This window comes from Sinocyclocheilus grahami, unplaced genomic scaffold (genome assembly GCF_001515645.1).
Source record: "Sinocyclocheilus grahami isolate Dianchi unplaced genomic scaffold, SAMN03320097.WGS_v1.1 scaffold711.1, whole genome shotgun sequence".
Lineage (NCBI taxonomy): Eukaryota > Metazoa > Chordata > Actinopteri > Cypriniformes > Cyprinidae > Sinocyclocheilus > Sinocyclocheilus grahami.
In genome coordinates this window covers 540,176-565,439 of record NW_015505890.1, presented here as the reverse complement: position 1 = coordinate 565,439, position 25,264 = coordinate 540,176, and the positions used below count along the sequence as shown (strand labels likewise).

The following is a 25,264-nucleotide window of genomic DNA, read 5'->3' as shown; positions in this document are numbered from 1 at the left end:
CTGTTCCCTCACTAGTTTTTAAGCAATAGAGATCACAAAGAGGACTCATGCAGATTGTGGCATCACATGTTAGAATTTCACAATGGTGTTGAGCTTTTTTAGTTACGTGGCAGACCTGAAGCAACCTCAAACAGGAACCACTGTAGTGCAAACACCATTCAATACTGAAGATTTATATTATCTGCTCTCTTTCTCCTTTATTTTGCAGATCTTCCCAGATCCAGTGGAAGTAGTTTTGAGTACTGAAGGCTGTCTGAGCTGCGCGCCGGAGGAGAAGGAGCGCCTGCCATCCATCGTGGTGGAGCCGACTGACATCAGCGAGGTGGAGAGCGGAGAGCTGCGCTGGCCCCCAGAAGACATGGACTTCGATGAAGATGAAGATTTGTTCTTGGAGCAGTGCATCCCACCTGCTAACATCGCAGACTGGGGGGAGGATGAGGAAGAGAGCTCGGTTATTGAAAACCACCAGCAGAACACTTCTCTGTTAGGTACTTTCACAACCATTCAGAACAACATCTAGGCCCACACAAATTGTGTTGCCTTCTTTTGAGGGTAATTGGGTGGGACATCAGTGGTTATCAGTTGAATTGAACATGGTAAAACATGAAAAAACAGATCTGATGTCATATTTTTTGTAGGCCAACCTGAAAGTTCACATCACCCTAGTTTCCTTGACAAAAACCCAATACGATTTTTTCCCCCCACTGGTTGTTGGATTATTGCAGAAAATAAGCTTTGTGAATATCAAAAGTTTATAATTCTTACATGCTTTGTTCATAATGATAATCTTCACAAATGAAGGAATTATATTGCATTTTCGAAGCCTAAGTAAAAAGGTAAATAAACTACACCATGGTCACACGACTTCAACATCACCACCATTAAGCGTCCAACAACTCTTTATTTGAAATCTAAAAGTTGTCAAGTTTAAGAATAGTTTGCAAGAGTGTGATTATAAACACAATGAGGCTGTGAAAGCGACAAGTGAGTAGAATGAATAGCTGTTGGGTATGATGACATTTCATGTCCCCGACAACCTCTGTAGTCCCAATAAGCCACTTGTTAGCATTCGCCTTTTTCAAGATTTTCAAGTAAAATCTTATATATATCACAAGTGGGTATTACTGATCAATTTCATGTCATGGAATAAGATGTGAAAATATTTTGAGCTTGTAATAACCACAAAACTTATGCCAGACATTTAACCAAAAACTCATTTGAAAAATCCATCGACGCCAGCATGATAGAACTGGAAGTGTTAAAACAGTAACTTCGTTTCCAGGTTATGGCTTACAAAAATATGCCATTCTTGCAGAACTCTATTGGTAGATAAAGTAATGCTCAAATTAGCCAAACTATCAAACAAACAAAAATGCATAAAGCAGGAGATGTGTGGAACGATGAGCTTTCAAGTTCCATGTGGGGCTAAAAAAATATTTCTGCAGAAAATCAGTTTACTTCTCTACCTTACTCCGAAACCTCATTTTAAACAGCAGGCAACAGATGTTGCGGCCAAAATGGGTTGTTGCAGCACTAAGCTTTTGAACTTTTCAAGTTTCAAATTGAATTTTTTCCATTTTTCAGCAGAGAGGGCAACACAATATATATGCATTGCTCATTTTCAGTTTCATGTACATTAGAGGAGTCTGGTTGCTTTAGTTTTGTTTCATTTTCTCTCTCTGTCTATCCATCTGTATGTAGATCTTCAAACAGATGACTTTAGGGACGACACCCCGACTCTACCTCCAGAGAGTGCTTCAACTCTGAACTGACGCCCAACGAACCCTTCCTGAAAATGACTTTATAGGTCATTACCATGAAATCTGCACTTATTAATAAACCCTTCAGGAAATGACTAGAGGATGCTTACTGAAGACCTATGGGACTGTGCAGTTCTGATTGTGGTCTGACTGTGGTCACACAAGTAAGCTGACACTTTCCGTAGACTAGAAGAAAAAAAAAGAGCAACTTGTGAAGAAATTTACTGAAATGAAATTATACATTGTAATATAGTAGCTCATGAAGTCATTACAGTCTTTCATAGGTTTTTTGAATGCAAAAATTTGTTTCTGCATTTTGGGATTTAAACCAGTCAGCATGTTCACATTCCCCTTATCATGCAAATCTTAAAAATAAAAAAAAATCCAAAGAAATCATCGAAAAAGGGGAAGGAGCATAACGGAAACTTGCATTTTAGTGACGCCACATATCATCTGTAGCAGAGTGTTATGTTACAGAGGAGTTGAAATGTGTTGTATTGGAACATATCTTTCAACGCTTTAAAAGAAAAGTTTAATTTTGTGCCGTATTTGTCCCTTTTTTCTTTTACCCATGTCAGTTTGTGTTGTATTTCTGTCATGCTCATCTGCATTTTAACCATTAAGTGCACCTCTGAGTAGAATAAAACAGTGCATTGTGTATGTTTATACCAAACAGAAAACTTTGTCACTCAGTTGTTGTGAAGCATTCGTCTTTGCAATATGTACATACAATGTTTTTCCTCAAATGAGTATTATCACTACTGATTTTTTTTTTTTAGTTCAGAATCTTGTCTAATAGTTCTGTCCAATCACATCACAATAATATGACCCTAAAAAAGAAGAACAACATCTGCTGATTCAGATAGATCGACATGATCCTTCTCTTCTCTGTTCCAATTCCAAATGAGTCTTCCATTACACTTTTTAAGTTTAAAAAAGTTTTAAAGACCAACGACTGCATCAAAGATTGTGTAACAGTGCTTCTACTACATCGCTAAGGTAAAGGCTTGGCACACAGCACTTTGCAATCGTTTCCTGGCTATAAGGGTCGCAAAAATAGATGAGCTGAATCACATCTGGTGTAGCAGATCGGCACAACTTCACAACCAGAAATTCTGAGAGGTATTTTTTGTTGTTGTTCATTTTCATTGATTTTTAACACGATTAGAGTTTCATTTATGTAGTGTTGAACTGAATAATAAAAAAAAAATCTTTCTTCTGAGAAACTATTTGAAAAAAAAAAATTTAATTATATGGACACTTTTTTCATGTTCCACAGATGAAAGAATGACTTAACAATAGAATTTTCATTTGTTCATTCAAAATGTACTTTTAAGAGGAAAAATTTGAAGAAACGCCTTGAAATGTCTTAATAATGAGTTCTTTTTAAGATCAGTTTTAAATGTGTCCTCACAATTGCATCATAAAGTTGCAATGCTTGATTCTTTAAAATGAGATTTATTTAGCAAATAACATGATTTGACTCTCAAATAACCACTAGGCACTGCTTTGAGGGTTTTAGCTTTGAGTAACATTGCACGTTTTCTGTTATTCGTCTCACAGCTGAAATGGAGGAAGGTGACTATATTTTTTCTGATGATTATAATGAGACCGACTGGTGTGAGGGGATTGAAAACTGCACAGCTTTTGTGCTCCCCACTGCAATGCCACTGTCCAGGATTGGTTACCGGCACTGGATCGTTCTGGTCTGCTTCTTCATTGTGTTCCTGTTGGGCGTCCCGGGGAACGCTCTGGTGGTGTGGGTGACCGCGTTTCGAATGCCGAACTCTGTGAACGCGCAGTGGTTTCTGAATCTGGCCATCGCGGATCTGCTGTGCTGCTTGTCATTGCCTCTCCTCATGGTGCCACTTGCCCAGGACCAGCACTGGCCTTATGGTGCGTTGGGTTGCAAATTACTCAGCGGTTTGTTCTACATGATGATGTACTGCAGCGTTCTGCTCCTGGTCGTGATCAGCTTGGACCGTTTCCTACTGGTGACCAAACCGGTGTGGTGCCAGAACCACAGGAACACGAGGCAGGCCCGCTGCGTCTGTTTGGTCGTCTGGATTCTCGCTCTCCTGGCTGGTTCTCCTCAGTTTGCTCACATGGGGATACATGAAGTGAGCAAGACTAAAACATTGTGTGAAGGCAGATACAGTAACTTGGGTCATGCATGGTCCGTAACCCTTACCCGCTGTTTTCTGTCTTTTCTGCTGCCTTTCCTGATCATCTGCATCAGCCATTGGAAGGTTTTCCTCACGACGAGCTCTGGCCGAGGGCAAAAAGGCAGCGACAAGTCGGCCCGGGCGCTACGTGTCATCCTGGCATTGGTGCTCAGCTTCTTCCTGTGCTGGATTCCTTTGAACATCGTGGATATTCTGCTGTTAATGATGCAAAAACAATCCCATAACGTTCTAGCCAACTTGCATCTAGCCCACGTGCTGACGCTCTGCTTAGCTTACATTAACAGCTGCCTGAACCCGTTGCTCTATGTCTGTCTCGGCCGCGGTTTTAAGGAAAGTCTGATTAGCTCACTGCGAAGTGTGCTTCACTTCGCATCCGAGGCACCGTCCCATCGAATCAGCATGACTGCAAACAGTAAATCAACCACAGACGGGTTCAGAGAGAAGCCCTTATGAAATCTTTGCGTGGAGATGTGGATCGAAAACCAATTCAAATACCACCCTTGGGAATCATTTGTAGGTTTATAGAAAGGTTTTTCTTTAAGTTTATGGCTTACTAGTGGACATGCTGCACAATGAAGATGTACAAACATAGTCACCAGTATTGTTCTATTAACAATATTCTTTTAAACCTCCGTAACATTCTCGCACAATTCTTTCAAACAAACCAATATATAACCATTTCCTGTCATAGCTAATCAAAAACAGCAGTGCACGGTTCACTATGTTAACATGCACTAATTTTCACCAATCATAATTGATCCAGTTTGAATTCAGATTCTGGAAGTTGTGTTTATATGAACACTAAACCTTGCAGTCCGATTCACATATTCTTTACATGCGCATTGCACCTATTGCGAACAAAACTTTAAGGGCATGAAACAGAGAAAGCCACTGCAAGAATGTCGCAATTGGGAAATTATTCAGTCTCCTTCACATAAGTCAACATGCGCATTAAGGTGCGGTCACATTAGCGAAATTGCAGCAAATTTTGCGAACAAAAAAGATCCATTGTTTCTTTTCAATAGTGTAGAGAAGTAAGAAGCACCGCTCGTACAAATGTCACTTTCAGACAAAGCAGGTTTTCTTGCTCTACGCCATGAATTCACGTGAGCAAAACATGGGGAAGGTTTGTTGCCCTCACACGACCTCGCGTATTCCTGCTGGAATTATTATTTCGCACACAAAAAACAGTCACGGCTGCTAAATGTAACCACTCGCAAAAAAATAGTCACATTCAAGCATTTGCATTATTAGATTTATTATTTCAATCCGATCGAAATTTCATTCAGATCGAGTTCAATCGGATCGACGGAGATGTTTACATGAAGGCCTTTCAGTCCGATTGAGCCATCGATCTGATTATACACGGATTATTTGGGCTAATGACGCATCCGTGACAGTTTTGATTCGTTAGTAATCATGTAATTCAATGGATTAAAATATGAATAACCATTTACAGCCAAATTAAAAATCATTTTAAATATTTACGTTTGTACATATGCTTTATGATATGGTTAGGCCCTATATGATATTTCTGTGTAGTGATTTACTGTAATCCCTTGTATTCATTTTAAACTTTAAAATGTCCTGTTGCATTCTTAATTAATCAACACTATTTTGCGATATATGGCACATAGCCTATAGCCTTTTTCATCACTGACATAACTAAAATGTTGTAATATTTGTTTTGTTTCTAGTCAGATTTGCTTTATTGTTAAAAGAATGTTCTGGATTAAATACAACATAGATACAAATGCAACTATTGATTACCACAGAAAATAATTTTGGCTATTTGTAAATTCGGACAAAAATGCAGTTACACTCTTATGGAAGCCATAGTGTGAATGTAGGCTGCCACACCGAAATACATGTTAACAACATACTGTATCAAAGGTGCACACATAACAATTAACGTAAACTTTCAATGTGTTTTCTACATTAGTAGAGGCCAGTAGAGAGTGAGTGTTAAAACTAAAATTTGGCAGGCTAGTGCTGAGATTCCAAGCCGTGAGATGTGGCTTTTGGTGTATGTGGGTGAGTTTCGAGGCTATATGTGTATATATTCACCTGTAGCTGCTTAAAAAATTCCACCCTAACTTTCTGTTTCTGACATAAATCATCACAGAAAAAATGGCAAATTCATATACTGTTACAAAATAATCCATTATTATGGACACTCATAATGAATACCATAAATCATTGCAAACTTATGGCCCACACTCTTAAAAATAAAGGTGCTTCAAAAGGTTCTTCAAGCGATGCCATAGAAGAACCATTTTTGGTTCCACAAAGAACCATTCAGTCAAAGGTTCTTTAAAGATCCATCTCTTTCTTACCTTTTTATAATCTGAAGAACCTTCTTTCGCCACAAATAACCTTTTGTGAAACAGAAAGGTTCTTCAGATGTTGAAGGTTCTTTATGGAACCATTTAGACAAAAAGGTTCTTCTATGGCATCGTGAAGCACCTTTATTTTTAAGAGTGCATAAGCATTATAACTCCCCATAACCCCCAAAAATATACTTTGGGGGCGGGTGTCCCTGGTTGTTCAATAAAACTATAATACTTGAAACATGAAACTAGTGAAAATGAAAATTAAATGAAAAGATTCGATTGCTGTATTAAATTTAGACCTGCTCATGTTACATCGTATTTTATTTTTACGCGTTTTACAGAGTTGCTCATAATAACCAATCACACACGATTCTGTTGAGCTTAGGAATGCAGTGACCAATCAGAGGCGTTCAGATTAGTCAACGCTGAATTTGGTTTAGACTGAAACTCGGGAATTCCCTCATCATTAGCAACAAAAGTGCAGATGTACGTACGATAAAGGAGATGAATTTATCATACAGATTGTAAGAGGAGTTATGAGTGCTAGCAAGCTAAACTGACTGCTCATTTAGAGGGTGTTCTTTCACTGCATGATTCATTCTAATAAATTGCATTTAGAATGCTCCCAAAATTCAAGATATGGGGGCAGAAAATATATTTATATAATTTCATATAGTTGATAAATATCACACGAAGTGTGCCATTGTTTCGCAAAAATCAAAAATGTGATATTGATTTTATACAACAGTTCAATAAAGTTAATATTAATAAACTTACGTTTTAGACACCATATAGCCTATTTTTGCTCTATTTCGCCAACAATTTTTTTTTTCAAACAGCCACAGCACTGTTTTACGTCTCTGAGCAACACCATGGTGTTTCGTTCCTGAATGAATCAACCGTTTAAATTATGCAGTTCAATCGCAATGACTCACTTAACAGTGACTTGCTGCCACCTACTGGCGGTTTTAATTTCACATATAAAGTACCTTTTCATTTTTAAAAATAATTTCAGTATCAGTATTCAACGTTTTAGGATTAAAATATCAAAACATTATTTATGCATTTGTAACCGCAGTTTAAATGCATTCATGTCCTGCATTAAACAATGTGTAAATACATCTAAATGCCTCTTCAGATGCAGATTCTGTGTTTCCTCTGCATTGCAAAGATGAATTTTGTTGATAATGATTTTATTTGTTTAGTAACAGCCCAAAATGTATTATTATTCTAATTCAATTTATTGATTAAATATAAGAATTTGACGTAAAATATAATGCACACTTCTAGAAAAAATGACTTTATAAAGGTAAAAATGCCCATAAAGTGTAAAAATCACTTTAAACTTGTTGGAAAAGATTAATTTCTGTCACTGATGTGAACTAACCATGCAGAATATGAAGAATATCCAAAACTTTAGGAGGCAGCTGTCCACGGCAGTCTTGCAGCGCGACACACTCAGCCAAATATCATCTGATTATCGTTATGGATAAAATCCCAGAAAATAGGGATACCTAGGGAGAACACCACTAGGTTATATATTTAATTTCTTTGCTTAGTGATTGTTAACTTCTTTGCTTAGTGATTGCTTGGTTCACCTAATTAACTGATCATGTATTTTTTTTTAAACTTTGTTATTGGTTTGAAAATGTCACCTCTAGTGGCGAAAACTTGGGCGTGTCTAGGATAATTGTATTTTCCATTCAAAAACGGGGAACAAATATGCCATCGTTACACCATTTCTGTCAAGTCCTGTATAGTCGATGTATTAAATAAAATAAATAAATAAACAATAAAAACAGCTTTTGCTACATCACTTCAAATCACACCCATGGACGACTATGAATAAGAGTTTATTTACAACATGCAATGAGCAGGAACATATTTCAAAGACCGCATGAAAATCTCTCAAATACACTGTGAGCATGAAATCAGACAAGGTGAAAAAATATGTTCAGGCAAGGCATATTTCAATACACTCCACACTGGAATGTATTTCCACTGTACAGCACAGGTAAGGGAGTTTGAGCAAGAAAATGAAATATCCCAAGTCCTCCAATGCACTAGATGGCGCCAGTAAAGAAGCTATGTGATATCAAAGTTCATAAAGTATAAATACTAACCAATTACTATCAATGTTGAAAAATTTTCAGTACACTACAAATGCGTTTTAACAAACATGCTACAAAATATTCATCAAGCTGACTTCATTCTTATGAATGGATAACGTATGTGCAAACTAGAGACAACACCTGGGACATGGCAGGCAAAGTGGTACGTAGTACTGATAAGGATGCCTCCATTAGCCCAGGCACATCCTGTCGTGTGTGTGATGTGGGTGTGTGAGATGAGTTGTGAAAATGGCCCCTTTAAAATGCTAAGCAAATGAGAATCAATTCCAGGTGAACACATATTTCTCTTCATGCTGCAGATTGCTCTGAGTTCCTAGTTATTCCTGTTTGCGAGTTGAAAGTGAAAATATTCGCAGGCAAAATATTCTCATCCTGCATTACATAGTGGACAACATGACGTCATCATTAGCAGCGTAGTGTTAAAACGGCCTTGTGAGCCACACTCTTCAGGTGACCTGAGTTCAAGTCCTGGCTCGAGGTCATTTCCTGATCTTGTTTACCTCTCTCTTCTCACATTGCCTCCTTCCTCTATTTCATTGTCTTGTCTATAATCAAGAAAACAATGATCTTAAAATGGCTTTATTTAGTAGCGGAAAGCTAAAATATACAGCAGTATTGTTGAAAAGATAAGACATTTATGAGCATGCCGTAGAACTTGAAGCTGAAGAAAGTGATTTATAAACATTACAGGCCCACAGTCATTCTTAAAGGGATAGTTCACCCAAAAATGAAATTCTGTGATTTACTCACCTTCATGTCATTCCAAACCTGTATGACTTTCATTATGATTAATGCAGAACAAATATTTTAAAGAATGTTGGTGATCAAACAGTTTTGGTGACCATTGACTTTGGACAAAGTTGTATGGACAAAATACAATGTGATCCTTCTGTGCTCCAAAAAGAAAGTCATACAGGTTTGGAACGACATGAGGGTGAGTAAATGATGCCAAAATATTCATTTTTGGACAAACTAATCCATGAACACATACAGTAGTCCTATTAAATACAAAACCATATAATCTTGTAATGGGTTTGGTGTGCTTAGTGGGTTTGCGTCTTGTCGTTGCGTCTCATCAAATCTTTTATTAACAAGAAGAAATATACAATAATCCCAGAGGTTGGACTTATAAACAAGTGTAAATCTGGTTTAAGTCTGACATCACGTCACAGTTTCCGAGTCCAAACGCTCTATCAGATCCCAAAAGCAAGCAACAAACGATGCTAATATACACCCAGAGTGTGCTGCAGAACTACCAAAAAAACATGATCCTAACCTCAAACATTTCTTCTAAATAATTAAAATATTGGTATCCATAACTCTGTGAGGCCGGAGATTGTACACTGTGAGTTTTTAAAAGCTTAGCTTAAAGGCGTGCTATAAATGAGTACTCATAAATAGCCGTTGGTTCAGTATTCAGGAGTAAAGTCTTGGACCCGGAATCAGTATTCAGTACGCCACATATAATGTAAGAGTATTACATAAAGCTCTCAAATGAATTTTAAAGTATAAATAGGCAGAGATGTTCATGGCCAGACTCAGACCGTGGTCATGAGTTTGAGGGAGCCTGAACGAAATCGCATGATCTTCTTTTTGAGCGCATGCGAGGCTTTTATCTTGACCACAGCATTGGAGGGATTCTGCGAAGAAGAGGGGGATGAGGGCAAGCGAGGGGGCAGTTGCTGAGGCCAGACCAGCCCTCCGCTCTCATCTGAGTCACTGGACACCGAACTGGTTCCTGGAGAGAAAGTCTCGCTCAGACTGGAGTCGGACCCTTCAGTCGTTGCAGTAGTGGCCTCTTGGTTCTGCTCCATGAACTGAACACTAGTGCGTTTGGTGGGTAACTGATTTAGTCTGAAATCGTGCATGTCTTCTCTGAATATCCCCTCATCTTCTTCTTGACTGAGGTCTGCCGAGGAGCACCACAGTCGCTGATTAGATGGATCAAATTCGTCACTATAATGCCTGCCCATGTCCTGTCCCACCGTATAGTATTTGTGCTCTGGTTGGGCAGTCCATCCTTGAGAGACGCAACTGTCCTCTGACCGAGAGCGGATGGTCGACTTGGTTTGTCTTTCTCCTAGAGTTGTCCACCTTTCCTCTGGACTCCTTCTGGCTAGGGACCGAAGAAGGGCCCACTTTTGGGATGGAGTGGGCTGGTGTTGCTCACGGGACTCAGGAGTCGACAACGTAGGTACGCAGGTGTGATTGCAGCAGGTGTGAATGTGGGGTTTCATGGTGTCTGACATTGTGGGACGGCGTTCGATGTAAACCGGTTGATGCCGAGGGGAGTCGTTGCTGCTGGTGTGGACTTCTTCGACTCCATACTGATCCATCTCCAAGGAGGATTCTGGCTCCTCACTGCTTAAGGAAGTTGGTTCAGCTTGGGCACTGGGAAGGTTCATGTAATATCCATCTTGGGATTCACGCTCATTCTCTACCTCAGAGAGAGTTGCCCATTCCTGCCATTCCGATTGGTCAAGCTGTGGGTAACTGGGTGGGTATGTGTGTAAGTCATGCCACTGTTCGGGATCAGAGTTGAGTTCTGCTGTAGATCTGAGGTGTCGTCGCTGTAGGAGTCCCAGGATGTACGTCTCCACACGCATTGCCTGCTGGATGTCTTCTTCTGTTGGGCCGTCTTCTATCTTCACTACAGGATCTGCCTCAGCATCAGAAGTGAGGCTTTCATCGGCTATCTGATCTGTAATCCACTGAGGACTTTGTTCATCTTCTTCTTCCTCCTCTATTCCCTCGGCAATACCCTCCAGTGGGGGGTACGGGGCAGAAAATGAGCGGGGCATGGTGGCATGTACTGTGGGCTCCATATGACCCTCCCAGTCCAGCATGTAGGTATCTGTCAGCAGGTGAGAAATAAATGATTTATGAGAAATAAAACTATTTCTTAACACCAGGGGTTTTCAAAATTTCTGATACCAAGGATGTACAAGTATGATGATCCCCTTGCAAAGGACAGCCTTTCTTAGGCCCTGTCCACATGAATGCGGTTATTTTTAAAACCGCAGCTTTTTCTACACGGTTTGGCCGTTCGTCCTCACGGACATTTTTGAAAACTCCTGCCAGGGTGAAGATTAAAAAATAAAAAATGTTTGGCTTGTGACGTCGGAACATGCGCTGTTATCTCCGCCTACTGGAAACCTTTTCAGGCTTCTGATTGGCCAACATGGCTTTACGGTTGAGATTATATCGCCACCTGTTGGTTTGGCATGCTCTTGACAGTGCTTCATAGCATGCGTTTGCGTTTTCATGTGGACGGAGATTTTTTTTAAAACGGAAGAAGGAAAACCTCCTTTTTATAATACTTTTATATTATAAAAAAAGTATATAATTTAATTATATATAAATAAATACTTTTTTTTATAATACTTATAAAAACAATTTTTTATAAGTATTATAAAAATACCCGTGTACGTGTGGACATGACCTTAAAAGGCAGCTAAGGCCAGTGGTGCCCAAACCTATTCCTGGAGATCTACCTACCTACAGAGTTCAGTTCCAACCCTGCTTCAGCACACCTCCCTGTAATTATCAAGTGCTCCTGAAGATCTTAATTAGCTGGTTAAGCCGTGTTTGATCAGGGTTGGAGCGGAACTTTGCAGAGTAAGAAATATATTATCAAGACCACGAGTTTAGGTGTAAAATATGATTAAAGGAAACACTAACCCACAGATCTGGGCCTGTGACAGGACACACTGAGGTTTGGAGAGGAACAGGAACGCAGTGGAGGAGACAGACTTTCACTTTGCTCATAAAACCCTGAGGGATAAGATAAATCGAAAAATTATTTCCATTTATCATTTATTAGCTTTCATTGTTTTATCCACAATATCTGGATGTATGCTTCCATACTTGATTTGTCAACTATTACTATTGCATAACTAGGTGTGCACAATATATCTGTGACTAAACTGGTAAATGATCAGAATCATCCTGATTATGTTGGTGCTGGAAGCAGATAAAGAGATCAGAGCTTTAATAGGAACATAACACAAAATACAGCAGCCTGTATAATTATAAATTATTCATAGAGTGGTGGAGACCTGAGCTTGAAGCACTGGGACAGTCCAAATCCTCCTCTGTATACTGCTCACATGTGAGTCCTGCATCCAACCTCAGCTCACTGAGCTGCTGTTGCAGTGCCAGCATCAGCTGGCTGGGGGCGCCCTGGAGTCGGTTCTGCAGGGTACCACACAACAGTCAATACTGAGGGCAACTGGAAAAGATTTAAATTAATTCATTTGGCAGACACTTTTGCAATCAAGGTATACATTTGATCAGTTCATGCACTTCCTGAGAATCAAACCTGTAAGCTTGGAATTGGGAGCGCTAACGTGTTACTGTCTGAGATACAGGAATGCAATAACACAATACAAATACAATAACGGGCATATAAATACATGCATAAACATACTACATTAGCCGAGCGTGCATCAGCATAATATGGGACATTTTACACTTAGGGGTCTGCCCCAGATTGCCGTTACTCCTCTTCACCCTCACGGCATAAAACACGGGCTTGTAAAAGGTTGGAAATCAGTGATTTTTACAGCCCCATGAACTGGTTCCTTGTATAAATGAAAAATAGTAATGACGTGTAGTACATTAACATTAGAATAATCAGATTTTGTGTGACAACAAACAGATATAAGGAGGCTTGGAAAGATGGCTTCAAGCATGTAGCACATGTGTTTTTGTGTGCATGTAACCCGTGTAGTGTGTGCTTGTGCGCACCACTGCCAGTAGTTATGTAAGCCAACGGCAAATGCACCAAACCTGGAACATTAATAATTTACCAAATATGGGAGAGATACTGTAGCACATGCTATTTTTTGATCCTGTGCTTCTGGTTTTGTTTCAGGACCTAGTTTCATGCTCTCAGCGGCTAATAATTTAACTATCAAAACACACTGTGGTTGGCACCATGTCGCAAGACAACCAGTGTTTAATGACGTCTGAGTCTGGGGTTTATTTTAGTTTTGTTCATGGTTTAGTTTGTCCAGATTTTGTCCAGGCATCACAGTATGTTCTACACCTGCCCCGAATCACCACTCAGAGTGTATTTTGGTTTTTTTGTTATATTTTGCTGGTGAATGACGCAAAGGTGGTTTAGTTTGGCTCATTATTTTAACCGCTTTCTCTATTTACAGTTCAGTGTTTTTCTCTACTTGTTATTTTCCATAATAAAGGGTATAATGATGGCAAAACCAATGCCTGGGTGCATGGATCCAAGACAGATGTGAGAAACAGACTGGCGAGAATGAAACGATTTTAGTTAATGCATTTCATATTCAGCATACAATTTTTCATTGGATTTACAACAATTTCAGTTGAGTCAGGTTATGTTTAAGATATGTTTGGAATAGTTTGGGTTTATGTAACATGGAGGCTTGCCAAGGTGTATACTTGATTCTACATCTACGAAAAATCAGGTTGAAATCAAAGCATCAAATATGATCCATAAGGCTTTTGAGGAATGTTAATGTGTTCATCTCTCACTCATCATTGTAGTGCATTGGATTACCCTATACGTTGTGCACCCTACAATAAAAAAAACTACAGAGCTTTTATAATAAAACTATCAAAAAATTCAATAAATAAATAAGCATTTGAATATCATTTTACTAAGACATATTATTGGGAGTGACATCTAATATTTATATGCATTCTATGTAAGTAGTCTGTTATATCGTTATAAAAACTTGATTTACATTACAAGCTATCAAAATTTCATCTTACTTTTTAGCCATAAAAAAAGATGAGGTCTTTGAATAAAATTGTTTTTTTCTCTCCTTGAGTGTGAAATCCATATTGTCATTTATAAAAAGCCAAAAAAGCATAATTTAATGTAAAATGTTTTTTAAAGATTTTTTTTTATAAGAGTTCAATTAATTTAAAAAGATTTTTTGAAATAAAATAAATATTTTTTTTACTATTATATCATATGTCAGACTTTACAGGGTTGAACTGATCCTTTAAGTGTGTAAAATTAATTTACATTACAAGCTATCAAAATTTCATCTTACTTTTTAGCCATAAAAAAAGATGAGGTCTTTGAATAAAATTGTTTTTTTCTCTCCTTGAGTGTGAAATCCATATTGTCATTTATAAAAAGCCAAAAAAGCATAATTTAATGTAAAATGTTTTTTAAAGATTTTTTTTTATAAGAGTTCAATTAATTTAAAAAGATTTTTTGAAATAAAATAAATATTTTTTTTTACTATTATATCATATGTCAGACTTTACAGGGTTGAACTGATCCTTTAAGTGTGTAAAATTAATTTTATTTTACTTTATTTTTCAGTTGCATTGTTTAAACAAACAAACAAATAAATGAAGTTTAGAATAAAACTGCCTTAGTCAGTGCTAAGTAATGACCGTTGATTCTGTTTGTGATATTAAGTCTATCATCTTTTAATGTTTTTTTATCCAATTTTCCATCTATTAGTAGGCCTAAAGGCACCTACACACAAGAGAAAGTAGAGCATTTGATAATGCGACTGCATTAGGTTCATTTTAAGTATGTGGAAAGAGCCGAGTCAGTGTACAATCAAGTGGGAATACAGCAAATTGGAATTCAAAAAGCAGAAGCCTTTCTGAAATTCTATTTGGACATTGGACGACTGCATCAGAGCTAAGTTAAACTTTTCTGAGATTTGAGACAGATTCTTGTGTTTTCCCCTACATTCCTGCAACAAACCATTTCCTTTGAAATCAGCACAGAAGTATGTCTATTTTTCAAGACTAAAATAAGACTTAAAAGAACATTATAATTGTTCTTAGAATGGCTCATATAAAACCATGGCAACGTGGTTTAGCTGAGGTCAACGCTCAAGCACATGAGAAAAATGACAAGTTTAGAACTGAAAAACAGAAGAGGAGGACAGCGAGAGTGGAGCAGGTCTGCCAGATGTGAACAAAGACCACAAGCAAACACCCCACTGAAAACATGATCCAGTCGTGATGATTTTAAAGCTAATATTGGCTATTCTCTGTGAAGTCTATGACTCAACCTCATCTCATGTTCCCTTGGAGATCTTTGATGCAGCTTCACGATTTACTGTCGGGAGATGGCGTGACGGATCACCTGCTTCTGTGTCTCACCCTCAAAGGCCTGATGCACAAAAGCATGCAGAAGGCAGCAGTCTATTTGATTATCAGAGAAACAGACAGGACCTGAGGGAGATCAGGCTGCATGTGTACTCTCATTATCTGGCTGCCGTGAGCGCCTTGCCTTTAATGTGCCAAAATGTGACACAACCAGCACCCCCATCACACACACACACATCACCCTGCCCCCACTATATCACCACACACACATCAGTCTAACACTCCTAAAGTACAAAATACATCACTAAACTGCACTAATTCATTTCTGAAGCACACATGCAACATGAGCCTACAGCAGGGAAACTTTGGCCTTATATAATACACTCTGAATGATTCTAGAATCTATAATTCATTCATTCTTAAGAACCGTGCTATAATGAATTTGCAATTTATTTATAAAGTACTAATAATTATATGTCATTTAATGCAAATGGATAAAATAAATGTGGTATTCATAGTCTGTAATCTCATTCATTCATCCATTAAAACAAAAAGTAGAATGGTTTTAGAATTGATACCAAACTCGAAATGCCTAAAGATTCCCACCCCTAACAGAACCTGAGTGAAAGGCTAAATGAATGTCGCTTTGGTGAGAGAAACTCTCGTCAGCCGGCAGATTGAAGAATGTTTTCCGGTGGCCACTGGAGCAGAGCGCGAGCTGCTGACAGCTCATTTGGGTGATGCGTCTCGAGCTCACCCGCACACGCCCGTCCCGCGAGAGTCTGACTCATTAATATTCCGCTCCATGCGCCTTTTGTCTGATCCGTCTATGGGGGGAGAAACTCTGGGGAGAGACAGACTGCTGCTTATTTGATTTCTCTCACCGCCTTTTCACGGGCCTTTATGGAAAACTGAGTTAGAGTGAGGTCCCGACCCTGAGGCACACATACTGATGGACAGGTAATGAAAGCACAGGAGGGACTATGCGCTCTGTTAGTTTATAAATACTGTATTACTTTGATAAACACTATGCCTCCCCAGCTACTTACGAACACGGAATACAGAGTTAAAAAATAATAATAAAGAAAATATAAATATCAGTGTTCATCAGCGAAATACAAGATTTTTTTAAAGCTATAACTGTAATAACAATTAAACTACAACAGTAATGTAATATAATATAGCCTACACTGTAAAGAAATGTAACGCAGGGAATTCTGGGAATGTCAATTTACAGTTATTCACAGTAAATTATACGTCTTTTTAACTTCAAAAAACGGTATACTACCGTAAAATTACATGTAATGTATCCACCGTATAGAGTAGGGGAATTTACCGTTAACCATTTAACAGGTTTTTACTGTAGCATTTTTACAGTCTTTTACAGTTAATTTCACGGTCATTTTTTTACATGTACTATGTGACCCTGGACCAGAAAACGAGTCATACGGTCCATTTTTTTTATACATCATCTGAAAGCTAAATAAATAATCTTTCCATTGATATAAGGTGTGATAGGACAATATTTGGCCGAGATACAACTAGCTATTTGAAAATCTGGAATCTGAGGGTGCTAAAAAAATCTAAATATTGAGAAAACAGCCTTTAAAGTTGTCCAAATGAAGTTCTTAGCAATGCATATTACTAATCAAAAATTATGTTTTGATATATTTAATAATTTAATTCATTTTAAATTTATTTACGGTAAGAAATTTACAAAATATGTTCATGGAACATGATCTTTACTAATATCCTAATGATTTTTGGCATAAAAGAAAAATCGATCATTTTGACCCATACAATGTATTTTTGGCTATTGATAAAAAAATACCCATGCTACTTATGACTGCTTTTGTGGTTCAGGGTCACATATAATATAATATAATATAATATAACATAACATAACATAACATAATATAATATAATATAATATAATATAATATAATATAATTATAGACTAATAACGATAATAAAAAATTTAGCTAAAGAAATGAAAGGCTTGATATTTCGTTAGATAAAGTAGAATTGGCAAATCCACGCGAAACGAACAATGGATAGCCTAAGTCTGCAGACCCCGCCCCTTTTTCCAAGCGCACATCAATCACAGCTGTCAAAAAGCATGCACTTGCTGTGAAAAGAAATTGCCTTTAATTATGCTTGCGTTAATGGGATTATAACGGCATATTGGTGCTATAAAATATATAACGGCACACTGCAGTTTTCACGTGCCAATTATGCAACACCAAAAAGTAACACGCTTCTTGTTGTTGTGCGCTCTTCCACATGACTTGAACAAATTCCTCGTCCTTTCTAAACTTTTCAAATACCCACACCTCCTTAAAGAGAAAGGCTGGAGGGAGTTTTAAACATCAGTGAGCATGTCGCATTCATGCATCTGGCGATTACGTAATGAAAGAACTGGGTTATGTCTCTATCTGCTGGCTAGACATGAGAGTGCACCATGATAGCGTGATAGTTCTCTGTTGTATTGCAAATATAGAGATTTATTTTTAATGAGTTCGGGCAAACTCCCAAAAGCATAATGCAATTGCCTGCGATATTAGCATACTGTGGAATCATTGTAACTTGTGTATTTGAGGAAACAAATGTAATATTTCTCTATGGTATCCATGGTAAAGCATTCTAGAAACTTAAGATAATAAAAATCACAAAGTATATTCCCAGTGTTGTTTTATTCTTCTTCATCTTATTATTTGTAATCTGTCTACTTCACATAGATCAGAGTCACTGAATCAGAGTCTCTATTAGACACATTTGTTGGAAAAATGAAAAACTGTGCACAGCACAGTTCTGCTTCCCATTTCAGTGAACACTGCACTGCATATGGAAACATGTACAAATCAGCCTGGCCTAGAGATAAAAACTCTAAAAAGAAGAGGAAAAAATACAGTAAGTTACTGCTACACCAGTTAAGTTATGGGGTGTCATAAATGGACATCAACAGAAATCAATCAGTACAGTTTCAGGAAAATAAAACAGTTGATTTGTGAGACAGTTTGTTGCTGGATACAGTTCGTGGAACTACAGCACAGGTACAGTACAGTGGAAGTGGAACATCAGTGCACACTAAAATCCCATAGCACAGTCTAATGCATGTGATATGAACATCTGAAATAGAATTTAGAGCAGTGTGTCTTGTCTGAATACTTGATCACAAATGCTCTACATAACTTCAAAAGCCAAATCTCTAATAACGGCACCACTTTTCTCAGTTGCACAATGCAAACTCAAATCTTTGGTCAGATACATCACAAGAAGTAACTGCATATGAGCAAAACAATCAGGCTGAGGGTTAATTATCATTTTTTTGCTCAGGTGGAGTCAGTAAAGCTTACTAGTGTAGCCGAAGAAAATGGGTGGTCCACAAAGAAAACTAATTTAAACACAATTTCACACACTTACACACATACAGTACGGTGACCATGATTGTGACAGTGATTTCACTTTCAGTTCTAAAATACCAAACCAAGTGCAATTCTTCTTTTCTAAAAACGCACATAATGAAAAAAAGATCAATCAAATCCATATTGCAGAATACACACCCAACAACCTATACAGATGCACTCTAATGCCAAAATAAATGTCTTACAACTGAAGTTTTTTGTTTAACAGTGAAGAAACTAGTAGGAGAAACTGTCAAACTTAAGAACTGCATCCTGGAATAAAATGCCGGCTTCAAACACTGCACAGAGCAACACTTAAGATGGATTCTAAAGATCCAACCCAAAAACTCCCATCAGATTCCAAAGTGCTGGCCTGTGGAACACAAATTACGATTCAAATGACATTACAACAGATTCCTTTCTTTCGGCTGGGGAGGGGGGGCATACATTCAATACAATACCATGGGGTTTGTAGCTGGAATATTATCATATGTGACCCTGGACAACAAAACCAGTCATAAGGGTCAATTTTTCTAAATTGAGATTTATACATCACATGAAAGTTGAATAGATAAGCTTTCCATTGATGTATGGTTTGTTAAGATAGGACAATATGTGCCTGAGATACAACTATTTGAAAATCTGGAATCTGAGGGTGCAAACAAATCTAAATATTGAGAAAATCATCTTTAAAGTTGTCCAAATGAAGTTCTTAGCAATGCATATTACTAATCAAAAATTACGTTTTGATATATTTACAGTAGGAAATTTACAAAATATCTTCATGGAACATGATCTTTACTTAAACGATTTTTGGCACAAAAAAAACAATAATTTTGACCCATACAATGTATTTTAGGCTATTGCTACAAATATACCCCAGCGACTTAAGACTGCTTTTGTGCTGCAGGGTCACATATATTCTGCCAGCAAACATATATTTCATATATCAGACTTTGTCCTACAATGCCTGAATGTAAAGTGCCGCTTCTCTTCATGTCGTCTCACATGAGATTTTTTTTACATTGTCCTCTGTCTGCATAAAAAGGGAATCGTTGCATTTTATGTTATATATAAATAAATTCTACCATCTAGTATAAATACTATATTTGGTTTATAGGCTAGAGCACTTGTGCTCTGTAAAAAAAAAAATGTCATTACCACCTCACATAACTTTCCTTTTATTTGACTGATTTAAAAATGACAACAAATGGGCTATCGGTTCAATTAAAACGTGAAGTGTGTCCAGTGCCGTTTCCTGCAGTGCTTCCTGGTCCAGACTCTCACCTCATGCTAAATAAAAAACAGGAATGCTGCCACAGCAGAGAAAGCATGCGTGTGTGGGTTCTTGGCCGAGCTGGATGGTCATTTTCTGACCGCTCGGTTTCTGAAGCCAGGCGGATGTGTAAACAGATGCCCAGTGGACTGAGCTGCTGGGCAAGAAAAAGGCAGTTTGGCTTCATGTGCCGGGAGGGAAGACACAAGACGTACAAGTGGAATGATTTAAAACATCACACGGACATTCTTACATTCATCAAAATAGACAGATCAACTTACGACACACACACGCACATGCTCACACGGACACGTCTCAAACGTGCTTGTGCGTGTCACTGAATAAAACGCAGTTTAATAATTATAAACTCTTTCCTTCTAGAGCTTTGATAAGTGTTCTATGTACATAAATTAACAATAAATATCTACAATGACCTCTCTCTATATATTGAAATATATATTAAATCTTGAATAAAGTATATATTTCAAACATATTCATATATATCTTCAAATAAAGCAGGAGATATCACAGTTTAGTAATCAAAAAACGAACAATGTTTATCCATCTTTCTGGCTGCGGTGTCCCTTTTCAGTTTTTCTCTGGCGCAAAAACTCTTTAGCTTAAATTTGAGAAATTTAAGGTCTCTGTTTTTAGCGCAAGTGGCCCTTTTTGCGGAAACTAGTTTTAACTTTCTTAATAATTTTCGCAGAATTATCAAGGAAACCAGCCTTGATACTACTGTAGAGCATGAGTGAACTAGATTTCATAATGCTTTCTGTGCAAAACTCTCACAAGTGGGAAAAGGGACAGGGCAGCTCTGCCGTTACAGGTCAAAAGCAAGCTAAAAGATCATTTTCCTCATTCCTTGTACCAATAAAAACACTTCAAAAGAAAGGAGGGCTAAAACAAATAAAAAGCATGCTCTTCATTTTCTTCCTCAGGTCCGTTCCGTTACTTTGCAAACAGTAACATCCTCAGAAAGAGAACCTGAAAGAAAGCTGGAACAGCGGTGAGCCCATTCGGACTCTAGCCGTCCCACAATTCCATGGGACAGATATGGCCCCACTTCCTGTGGGCTTGCTGTCCACTTGGATTGGCCGATGGCAGTTTCTGGTCCATCTCTTCTTCTTCTGGTCTCTATCAAGTGTCTCTTTTGTTTAGTATGCATAGTCATACATGCACATTTGGGCCCTTTGTTTTTTGCCTTTCGTTCTCATAAGTGGCTCTACATTGCACAGCGCACCCTGGTGGCCTGGAGGGTAAGTGTCAGTAATATCGACTCCTCTTCTCGTCCGAGTCTGAGTTGTAATCTCGTAGACCCACACCTTTCTGTAGGCTCAGTAAGGAATCCTTCATCTATGTGAAGACACAGATGCGGTCATTTTACAATCAAGCTCAATCAAATCGCTTCAGCGTGTGTGCAAACATATTTTATACCTGATCCAATAACAGTACTGAAGATTTAATGATTTCTCTCCATTTCTGCAGCTCAGCGTCATGGTAGCGCTGCTGGGACTCCAGGAGCTGTGCCCATTCCATCTGTGTCTGCGGCAGTTTACTGCTAAACCCCATGGTAACAAAAACACCACTACTCAGTGATCTACACAGGTCTGTCAAGCGAGTTTAGGAATGTATAGACACTTAAATTTCAGCAGGGTCGAGTGCAGTCCAAACTTGTGCTTGTGATGTTGTGGGAGGAGCTCACAACTGTGGGTGTGACTTGTGTGATTCTAAATTTGTGTGGGCATGACTCAGTATTGTTGTGGGTGTGGCTTGGTATTGTTGTAGGTGGAGTTTAATAATATTGTGGGTGGGGTTTGATAGACCTCAATTACCACTTCAAGTCGAACTCACCTAGTCGAACCACATAATGAGTGTGTCTTGATGTCGTGGGAGGTGTGGCTCAATATTGTTGTGACTCGACATAATATTATTGTGGGTGGGTATTGGTGTTGTGGGAGGAACTCATAACTATGGTCATGACTCAATATTGTTGTAGGTGTGATTTGACATTGTTGTCGGTGGAGCTCAATTCCATTGTGGGTGGGTCTTGGTGATGTGGGAGGAGCTCATAATTATGGGCGTGGCTCAATATTGTTGTGGATGTGGCTTGGCTTTGTGGGTGAAGCTGGTGGAGGTCAATATAATTGTGGTGGGTCTTGGTGTTGTGGAAGGAGATCACAAATGTGGGTGAGGCTCAATTGTGTTCTGGGTGTGATATTGCTGTGGGTGGAGTTTAATACCATCCTGGGTGGGTCTTGGCTCAATATTGTTGTAGGTGTGAAGCAGTTGTCGTATGTGTTGTACCTTTCATGTAGGCGTAAGCCCTGCCAGCTGGTGAGGCTTTGTGCAGAATACTCCAGCATCCAGAGTTTGTAGAACAGCATCACATTCAAAAACACCAGTAGCACCAGACTGCAGAGGGACAACAACCAAGACACATTAAAAAATAAAGCACATGGACAAATTCAGTGAAAAAAAAAGACAAACGCTGGATTTGTGATGAGTAGAGTGAACATGATCAGACACTGATCAGAACAGACACTTTTGCTGCATTCCAGTCAAAATCAAATATGAGATATTCCCACTGTTGTTCCCACAGAAACACACTTTTTTCAAACAGGATTTGGAAATTCAGACTTGTCATATTGAATGAAGTGCAGCATAAAGGCCTTTCCACACTGAGCGCGAAAAAGCGAAACGAATATCGGACGCGATGACAGTTTTGCAAAGCGAAATCACGGGCCATCCAATAAGATTTGAGCTAGGATCACGTGACTGGAGCAGCTGCTGTTGCTCAAAAGGCTGAGAGTAGTGGCGCTGTTTCGAAAACCAGTGTAAACAAACATCGAAGAAGAGTATCCCGGATAAGAGAAGAGTTAACGTTCTTGTTAACGTTGGTATTTGAGAACAGATTTATTCTCACATGTTCTTTATACAGAATAACATTTATATTATTTGTCCACTGAATTATGTAATCATCCGTTTTCTTCCACATGCGCGAGTGTTATGAGTCAGAGTGCATTCACTCTTTTTCTACACATGAAATATGAAAGCAAATAGACATGATTATGACAATATATTTTCTGCATGTGTTTTGTATGCAGCTCATGGTATTTTTATAGCAATAAAGGATGTTTATGACAGATATTAGCAGTGTAGCGTTATTAAACATACAAAGAGTGCATGTGTCTGCTTATTAATCAAAATCAACTATAGATCACAATCGGAAGTTATTACAAGCACTCAATGATGGTTTAAAGTGGGTAAGCGAATACATTACTAATTACATACATTTTCAAGTGTAGCTTGATGCTAATTGTACTTCTAATTATATTTTAGGATGTAGCCTATTCTTGTAAGCATTATAGATCGTTTGTGTTTCTGGGGTAGAACCAAACTTTGTTTATCTGAATTTAATGCTGTATATTGAGCAGCCGATGATGTTAAATCCATTTACGAGATACATATGGAAAAATGCATTGTTGTTCGGCGCCACCTAGCGTGCAGGCGTGAATTAGCAGAAGGCGAACATTCGCTTCGCGTTCGGTGTGAAAGCACCGTTCGTCAGCGATTTGCCTCACGCGCTCGCGCTCAGTGTGGAAAATGGACTAGAATGACAGGATAGAGATGGGATTTTCTGAATGGATATCAGTTCTGAATTGAAATCAGTAAAGGAATGTACCTTATACAGATCCTAAGGCCAACCACAAGAGGCAAAACCAAAAAAAAAGAAACAGAAATATTTATACAAATATTAAAAAAAGTACGCAAAACTATATTAGTATTAATTAAAAGAGTATAGAAAATACTGAAGTACTACTTACACAAAGCTGATGATGAGTAGTGGTTTAGAGAGGTTGCAGAAAATCCCGCCCCCTGGCGTGTGCTCAGGAATGTGTCTTGTCTGAGTGGAACCTGTGGGTGGAGTACATGAAAATGCAACCAGTCCTATAAATTTAAACCTAATATCTTTTGTGTCTGATAATATTTGGATGTGCATGAACTCACCTGCCACGTGTTTGATGCGGTGGATGACCTCCTCGTCTGTTGGTGTGGTCACAGGACTGAGGGTCTCATCTAGATGGGCTGTGCGCAGGTGGGCGGGGGGTCTTTTTCTCCGCCTTAGGCTGGAGTTCTTGACTGCTTTAGCATTAGGAGACAGTCTGTGGCTTTCCATTAGAGCGTCCTCTATCTTTCCTAACTCCAGTTCTGACAAAACAGCAACACTTGTTTACTGGTACTAAATACTGATTTATTCTGGTATTAATTTTAAGTGGTGACCACAAAACTTTCTGCACAACAGAACAAGTAATTTAATGTAAAATGTGGAGTGAAGTGGAAGAAAGTTGTGATATTGCCCGATGTTGTTGTGTGTGGAGCTCAATATTGTTGAGAGTGGGACCTGATAATATTGTGAGTGGAGCTCAATACTGAGGGTGAAGTTTAATTTTGTGCTTGCAGCTCAATATTGTGGACGGGATTTGATATTGTTATGGGTGGAGTTAAAATTTTGTTATAGGTAGAGCTCCATTTTTTGTGGGTGGGGCCTGATATTGTTATGGTTGGAGTGATTGCTGGAAAGTGAAATGGCAAACAGTTGTGGGGAGAGGTCAAGATGGTTGTGGGAGGGGCCTGATACTGTTGTGAATGGGGCTTGAAATTTGTTGTAGGTGGGAATCGATATTGTTGTGGATTGAGGGCGGTGTTGTAGTAGGAGGGACCCAATAATGTTGTCGGTGGGGTTAAATGTTGTATTTGGTGGGGCTCATTATTGTTGTGGGTGGGGCTGAATGTAGTTGTGGGCGGAGCACAATACTGTTGAGGCTGGGACTTGATAATGTTATGGGCAAATTTCAATTTTGTTGAAGGTGGGGCTTAATGTTGTGTATGGAGTTTAATATTGTGCTTGCAGCTCGATATTGTGAATGGGAATTGATATTGGTGTGGGCGGAGCTCAATGTTTCTCAATTTTGTTGTGGGTGCTGCTCAATATTGTTGTGGATGGAGTGATTGCAGGAAAATGTGGAGTGAAGCGGAAGAAAGTTGTAGTTGGTGCACAAGATGGTTGTGGGTGGGGCCTGATATTGTTGTGAGTGGGGTTTGAA

General features: G+C 38.5%; 3 protein-coding genes across 3 annotated transcripts in view; 1 reads left to right on the top strand and 2 right to left on the bottom strand.

Moving 5' to 3' along the window:
* The first annotated feature begins 2,216 nt into the window (after positions 1-2,216).
* Positions 2,217-6,158, top strand: LOC107560134 (C5a anaphylatoxin chemotactic receptor 1-like). Its single transcript, XM_016244217.1, has 2 exons — positions 2,217-2,882; positions 3,324-6,158. The coding sequence occupies exon 2, from the start codon at positions 3,329-3,331 to the stop codon at positions 4,397-4,399; it is 1,071 nt and encodes a 356-aa protein (XP_016099703.1). The 5' UTR covers positions 2,217-2,882; positions 3,324-3,328; the 3' UTR covers positions 4,400-6,158.
* Positions 6,159-9,233: 3,075 nt separating this feature from the next.
* On the bottom strand, positions 9,234-21,324 carry LOC107560130 (dapper homolog 3-like). The gene is made up of 5 exons (XM_016244213.1): positions 21,112-21,324; positions 16,361-16,411; positions 12,470-12,605; positions 12,093-12,185; positions 9,234-11,265 (listed from the first exon to the last, which is right to left on the bottom strand). The coding sequence occupies exons 1-5, from the start codon at positions 21,322-21,324 to the stop codon at positions 9,950-9,952; spliced, it is 1,809 nt and encodes a 602-aa protein (XP_016099699.1). The 3' UTR covers positions 9,234-9,949.
* The window catches only part of LOC107560129 (GRAM domain-containing protein 1B-like), a 39,486-nt gene continuing 34,554 nt past the window's right edge, over positions 20,333-25,264 (bottom strand). Inside the window, exons 15-20 of the mRNA XM_016244212.1 lie at positions 24,168-24,368; positions 23,984-24,074; positions 23,842-23,853; positions 22,464-22,571; positions 21,594-21,717; positions 20,333-21,512 (exon numbers count right to left, since the gene is read on the bottom strand). Coding sequence (XP_016099698.1) covers positions 21,423-21,512; positions 21,594-21,717; positions 22,464-22,571; positions 23,842-23,853; positions 23,984-24,074; positions 24,168-24,368 — 626 coding nt within the window. The 3' untranslated portion in view covers positions 20,333-21,422. The remainder of the gene's footprint in view (positions 21,513-21,593; positions 21,718-22,463; positions 22,572-23,841; positions 23,854-23,983; positions 24,075-24,167; positions 24,369-25,264) is intronic.

Excerpts from the sequence above, each read along its gene's own strand:
- LOC107560134 (XM_016244217.1), top strand. The coding sequence starts at position 3,329 with ATGGAGGAAGGTGACTATATTTTTTCTGATGATTATAATGAGACCGAC.
- LOC107560130 (XM_016244213.1), bottom strand. The coding sequence starts at position 21,324 with ATGCATACTAAACAAAAGAGACACTTGATAGAGACCAGAAGAAGAAGA. Across the intron at positions 12,606-16,360 it reads TAAAGGCCCGTGAAAAGGCG|AACCGACTCCAGGGCGCCCC; the intron begins GTGAGAGAAATC and ends GGTACCCTGCAG. Across the intron at positions 11,266-12,092 it reads TCACAGGCCCAGATCTGTGG|ATACCTACATGCTGGACTGG; the intron begins GTTAGTGTTTCC and ends ACCTGCTGACAG.